Below are 6,344 nucleotides of genomic sequence, written 5' to 3'. Positions count from 1 at the left end.
AACATGTAATCAATATAAAAAAAATCAGAGGTGTTTTCCTTTTTTTTTTTTTGGTATAAAGTTCTTTAAATCTTATGTGTATTTTACTTACCCAGTGCTCATCAGCCACCTGGGGATACAGCTATATATTGGACAACACAGAGCTGGGGTATCAGTGAGTCCAACTCTTTCATTGACTGCTAGCTTTCAGTAATTAAAGATTCTTGCCAGCTAATATTTCAGTGCATAGAGAGTAGTTTCAGAAAAGTCTTAGTTATTACATTTAGGTACTTTAAACTCAAGATCTTTATACCACTGAGAAGAATACCACTGAGAAGAATGCTGTAGAATGATTGACCAGTAGAATGCAGTGCTGTAGAATGATTGACCAGTCATGAGTGGACTCCACGAGTTTTAGGTTCCCACTCCAACTCTCCTGCTTCCTATGTCCTTGAACAAGTTAGGTAGTCAAAAACCTATTTTCTTATTTGCAGCACAGAGATAATGTTACTAGCTCCCCTAAGTATTGCTCTGAGGATCATATACATAGTTTTAGCCCAGTGCCTATAGGAATTTCTCCAAATGTGAATGCAGATATTTGTTATTTGGCTTGAGAAATAGGACAGGAGTCACTAGAATTCTAGTTATTCTTTATATATACACACAAGTATTTCATTCAGAGCTCAATTACTTTTACGGCTTTTGTTAATGACCACACTATGTGCTTTCAAAGCTGAGTGTTTCTTGTCACAGTGAGTGCAATGATTTGTCCTTGTGTTCAGATATACCTTAACCTCTGGAAGACTGCCTGGCACATGGTGGGTCCTCAGAAAGTTTATTAAATGAATTTCTGGCTCAGAATTCCTGAGTAATAGTTATAAGCACACTATTAAAAGTATGATTATTAGTCAATGATGCTGATTTAATCTTTATTCTAATATTTAAATTATAAAGTTTATTTATGTAGCTATTTTTCAATGAGAACAGTCTCTGCCACAAATTTAAGATTCTTGAGTTGATACAAAGTTCAAATAGCATAGGGCAAGATTAATGATTGGTAGTTTATTTGCCACAGAAGTAGCTCTACATATAAATTACTAAAATATAATCTCAATATGGTAACCTCAATGCTACCCCAGAATTTATTCCATTCATAAATGTTAAAGCTCCTCACTAAATTCCTATAAAGCTTAAAAAAAACATGCAAAACTGGTATAGCACAAACAGATTTATTTACTAACCAAAGAGATGATCCTAATTAAACCAACACTTTGAAATAGTTAAAGTAAAATGTTTCTGATAAAGATAATTGAACACAGTAATGAAAAAAAAAGCAGTATGGAGATTTGCTCATTGAACTGAGCTTGTTCATCCTCTCAGCTTCCTATCCGAAATGATGATGAAATTTTTACTCTACTTTTTCATAGACCCGAGTACAGGTGACATTGTTCATGGTACATACCTAGGAGAAAGAGTGATATTAGAAGAGTCAGGTTAGTCTTACATCACAGAGCAATGGTGATAGTTAAATGCTAGGAACACAATCCTACAAAACGTTGTAACCTACTTCATAGACGAAGAAAATGCACTTTAGGATTCCTGGGTTTGAAAAGCTAGAACCTGTTATTTTGCTTATGACGTGCATATGCTTAACTGAAAACTAAATATTGATTTGCAATATCTAAACTATTCATTCAGTCTCAGCAAATACTGTTCTCATATTCAAGAAGCAGAAAAACGTATGCCTAAGAATATATAGACATTTTTTTACAAATTGAAGGTTTGTGGCAACCCTGCATTGAGCAAGGCTATTGGCGCCATTTTTCCAACATCATTTGCTCACTTCCTGTCTCTGTGTCACATGTTAGTAATTCTCACAATATTTCAAACTTTTCATTATTATTATATTGGTTTTGGTGATCAGTGATTAGTGATCTTTGGTATTACTATTGTAATTTGGGGGCAGTTATTAGCAATAAAGTATTTTTTTAATTGAGGTATGTATATTGTTTTTTCAGACATAAGGCTATTGCACACTTAACATAATAGTATAAACATAACTTATATGCACTGGGAAACCAAAAAATTCACATGACTCACTTTATTGTGATACTCAGTTTATTGCGGTGGTCTGGAATCAAACCTGCAATATCTCTGAAGTGTGCCTGAACTGTAAATGTAGCAGCAGAGCATGGACTAAACCCAGCTCCTGCTACATCCTCTAGTTCATCATCTCACTTCTCTATCTCTACAAAGGGCTTTCTTAGTTATTAGTGTTTTGTATTTACCTTGTTACTTTGCAGTGTTTTTCTTTCCAAACCTAGTTCTGCTCATGATCAGTGATACAGAACACCTATGTGAACTATGAGTTCAAACAAGAAGCCCAATAAGATATAAGATGTCAGACACTTACCACCACTAATTTTCCATCTTCCACTTTTCTTGTTATTATGCTTTCCTTTCCATCCCATTCCTGATGTTGAACCAATGCGCCATCTGTAAAGTTGCAGACAGTCTGCCAAAATAAAGTATACTTTTTAATCTTCCAAAGCACAATAAAAGAGAGTTTCTGTGACTCATAACCTCCTTAACCAACATTTTTTCATCTTTTCCCTTCTGAGTCTACTTCATTAGCCCATAATGATTTCATTCATAATACAGTTTATGCTTTTCAATCTAGATGCACATAAGGGATACGCACTCTTTCTTGTGTCCCTTAAACTATTTTTACAAAATAGACTCTGTTGTGAAGCTGGTACTTTCACTAATTTGTCACAACTCAATTCATAAAACAACTTGTGACTTTTTCATTAAGTTCTTGCCTGGAAGCAGTAAGACTGTTATTAAGAGAATCTATCATTCTAGAAGCTTCTGTGATATTATAAGTTAGGACTGACCTGAGTTTTTCTGCCATCAGCTGTAGTCTCTTCAAACTTCTCTCCCAGGTTGCAGGAAAACTGTGTTGTTTTCAAAGTGCTCTCAGTTTTTATGGTGAGGTTTTTGCCGTCGGAAGTGATGATACAGTTCGGTTTGGCTATTGCACCCATTTTTCGCAGAGCTAGCCCCACTCCTGCAGAATGTTATATCATGTTAAACAACAGGAGGACCAAAGTTATAGTTTACATAATAAAAGCAGCAATTCAATTGTAATCACTATGCTGTGCATATTTTCACCTATTCACTTATCAATAACAACCGTGAACACATATTTTGTGCTCATACTTGACATATATTATTCATGGCAGCCTTATGACAACCTTGTGGAAGGTGGATACACTGTCTCCATTTTACAGATGAGAAGGTGAGGCACTGATGTAATTTACTCAAGCTCATTCAGCTAGGGAGGGAGGGGGCTGTGAACCCACAATGCAGGCAGGCCGTGGGCCTCCAAATAGCTCAGCCACCACGCTCTGCTGGCTTTCAGAAAGTTAGGGAAGATATCCGAACTTCTACAATTTCCTCAGTTCTGCTAACCATTGTATTCTATGACTCCAGCACACAGTCTGGCACATAAAGGGCCCCTGATAAATATTTGATTAGCAGACTATACAAAATCAACATTGATCCTGAGATACGCAAATTACACAAAGTTTTAAGAGTTAACTGCACAATCATAATGCTGGCAAACAGGAAAAATCTTATCCTCAAACAGAGTAAATATTTCAGAGCTGTGTAACTCAATTACTGTATTGATATATTTAATTTATAATCTGTGTATTTCCCCTTAATGTTAACATTTAGTAGGAAACTTAGTTCTAGGCAAAATCTCGGTTTCACAAATGAGGAGATTACAACCTAAACAGAGTAACTGACTTGATGATGAACACTCAGCCAGTCTTGAAATGTCCCCGTGAAGACTTCTCTTTGGCCGGCTCAAGGCTGGTGCCTTGTTTCGTTAGAGTCATTAGTTATTCTCACTTTGGACAAATAAAGGGCTCTGCTTTTCCTACACCTTGATTGCTTTCTAATGAATTGAGTCTTGACAACCTTCATGACTCCAGAACTCTGGAAACCAGCCATCTGATAAACACATTCGCTTTCAATGGGCAGAGAAACAGCCTTCTCCGGTCCTCACACATGTGAACAAACACAAATGTGTTTCTTCGACTTGAGTACGTTAGGTGGCTTTACTCACAGGCTCGTAAAGACACTCAAGAGTCACCACAGAACCAGCCTTAAGCAGCCACTGTCTTGCACAAAGGTTAGTGAAGGTGTGTTTCTGAAGTACCTCAGGGCCTAGGTCTTTGTAGCGACTTCTGCACCAGAAAGCAGTCATGTTAACATTTGTGGGAGGGCGGCTTCTAAAGCATCCCCCAGTCCCAGCAGTTGTCTCAGATAGGATCTTTTTTTTTTTTTTTTTTGCGGTATGTGGGCCTCTCACTGTTGTGGCCTCTCCCGTTGCGGAGCACAGGCTCCGGACGCGCAGGCTCAGCGGCCATGGCTCACGGGCCCAGCCGCTCCGCGGCATATGGGATCCTCCCAGACCGGGGCACGAACCCGCATCCCCTGCATCGGCAGGCGGACTCTCAACCACTTGCGCCACCAGGGAGGCCCTCAGATAGGCTCTTTGCCATGCTTCACCATCCCACTTCCTAGGGGCGTGTGACAAAGGTTCATCTTTGTTTGCCAACCTACCCAGTGTCTCAACCAGCATTCAATCGTTGTCACCGGCTCAGGAAAAAGACAGGAGAAAATTCAGCACTATTTTGAGTGACAACTTGAATCTTCCTACAGAGACTCATCCTTCCTTGGAAGGCTTTTAATAAGTCAAGTGCCTTCTGCAAAGCCACAGCCATCTTGGATGTGGTAGGAAAGCAGCCGCAGGAGGGACCGGCAGTTTCTGACCGCGGTTTCCCAACAAAGCCTCCCTGCCCTCCACGCTCTAGATGCAGAGGCCAGGGCCGCGCTGCACTGCCTCCCCATCCCCGGGCACAGTCAACCTCACTGCGCTCCTCCCACAGGCCACCCGCCAACAGGACAGCGCCGCCAGTGCCACGCCTCTGAGCGCCGCTCTGGGGCGCGGAGGCGAGGATGCCCCGATGCTCCCCGGGGAGCTGTGCCAACCCAAAGGGCCCGGCGCACCCGGAGAGGGTGGGGGTGGGGGACCTGCGGGTAGGGGAGATGCAGCCGAGAGCGGAATGGAAGCTGAAGCAGTAGCCCGGTTCAGACCCTCTAAAGGGTGTCTGCTAGAAACCGCGTCCCCATGGAGAAGAGGGAGGGGACCCCGCGCGCCATCTAGGAACAAAGATGCGGCAGGGTGGGCAAGGCGAGTGGGTGGGGCCACGACGGAGCGAGTGCGAGTGGGAGGACGGCGGCAGGATTAGGGAGGGCGAGTGGTGGAGGAAGAAAAATAGGGAAAGTTAAGAGGGCTGCCTGGAGGGGTCGAAAAAAGTGAAGTTTGGGGTGGGAGGGGGGGTGAGCGCGCTAAAGGCAGGGAGCAAGTGCGGTGGCGCCCGGGGGAAAGCAGCAGAGAGCGGGGCAGACCGAGAGGCCCACGCTCTCCCCGCCGCTCGCCCGTGACGGAGGTGGAAGAGGATAACGGGGTCGGGGATAGGCAGCCAAGCACGCCCAGCCTCTGAGCCCAGCGCGCCGAAGGGGACCTAGGGACAGACAGACATACACGTGCCACGTTGCAGCGCCGCATGCTGGGGAACCTCACCTACTTCCTTCATGTATTCGTCAAAGCCTTTGCTCTCTACTAAGCACCATTTTCCTACCAGCTGCTGAATGGTGGCCATGGTGGGCGCGGGCGGGCGAGCGTGCAGAGAAAGCGAAGGAGGGTCGGGCGCCGGGAACCTGGCGTGCGGACGCCAGGCCACCGCGGCTGCTTTATAAAGGCGGAGCGCGCGCAGGGCGGCGCCCGGCGGCCAATGAGAGGAGCGCCTCGCCCGCCCGCCCCCCCGCCCCCCGCCTCCGGGCCTCGCTCCGGGGGTCCAGACAGGCAAACCCGCTCCACCTGCTCCGGCCGCGAGGACTCCTCCGGCGCCTCCTGCAAGCAGGGACTCGCCCGGCGCGCCCCACGCCACACCGGACGCCAGCCCCTGCACGTTCCCGCGCCTCCTTACGCCCAGGAAGCCAGAGGGGCTACCGGCGGACCTGGCCCACCGATCCCACGTCAAGCTGCCGCCCCTCTTCCGTTCAAAACACCCCCAAAGAATCGATTAGCCTTCGCTCCGCTCCAATGGCAGGAATTGATTGATCGGTAGTTTGATTGATCGATTGATAAACCTCTTGGCCTCACTAGTCGCTGCTCGCAGACAGGGGGCAAACCCTCATCCCACACCCTCCTGAGACAACCCGTTCTCTCAGGCCACTCCCGGACCAAATGGGGCCTCGGGATGTGTGTATACCTGAGTTGAGTTAGA

At 45.3% G+C, this 6,344-nt stretch overlaps 1 protein-coding gene across 3 annotated transcripts; it reads right to left on the bottom strand.

Annotated features, from left to right (window-relative positions):
- Positions 1-1,240: 1,240 nt before the first annotated feature.
- On the bottom strand, positions 1,241-5,951 carry FABP5 (fatty acid binding protein 5). Of its 3 annotated transcripts, none has more exons than XM_060116147.1 (5): positions 5,936-5,951; positions 4,615-4,650; positions 2,877-3,049; positions 2,393-2,494; positions 1,241-1,441 (listed from the first exon to the last, which is right to left on the bottom strand). In XM_060116147.1, exons 2-5 carry the CDS (start codon positions 4,631-4,633, stop codon positions 1,388-1,390), a joined length of 348 nt encoding a protein of 115 aa, XP_059972130.1. In that variant the 5' UTR covers positions 4,634-4,650; positions 5,936-5,951; the 3' UTR covers positions 1,241-1,387. The 3 variants fall into 3 exon arrangements, with proteins under 3 accessions (XP_059972130.1, XP_059972129.1, XP_059972128.1); XM_060116146.1 differs by lacking the exon at positions 5,936-5,951 and adding an exon at positions 5,639-5,697; XM_060116145.1 differs by lacking the exons at positions 4,615-4,650; positions 5,936-5,951 and adding an exon at positions 5,639-5,790.
- Between the last annotated feature and the right edge of the window lie 393 nt (positions 5,952-6,344).

This window comes from Mesoplodon densirostris, chromosome 13, assembly GCF_025265405.1.
Source record: "Mesoplodon densirostris isolate mMesDen1 chromosome 13, mMesDen1 primary haplotype, whole genome shotgun sequence".
Taxonomy (NCBI): domain Eukaryota; kingdom Metazoa; phylum Chordata; class Mammalia; order Artiodactyla; family Ziphiidae; genus Mesoplodon; species Mesoplodon densirostris.
Note: the sequence above shows the minus strand (reverse complement) of the source record. Positions and strands in the feature narration are given on the sequence as shown.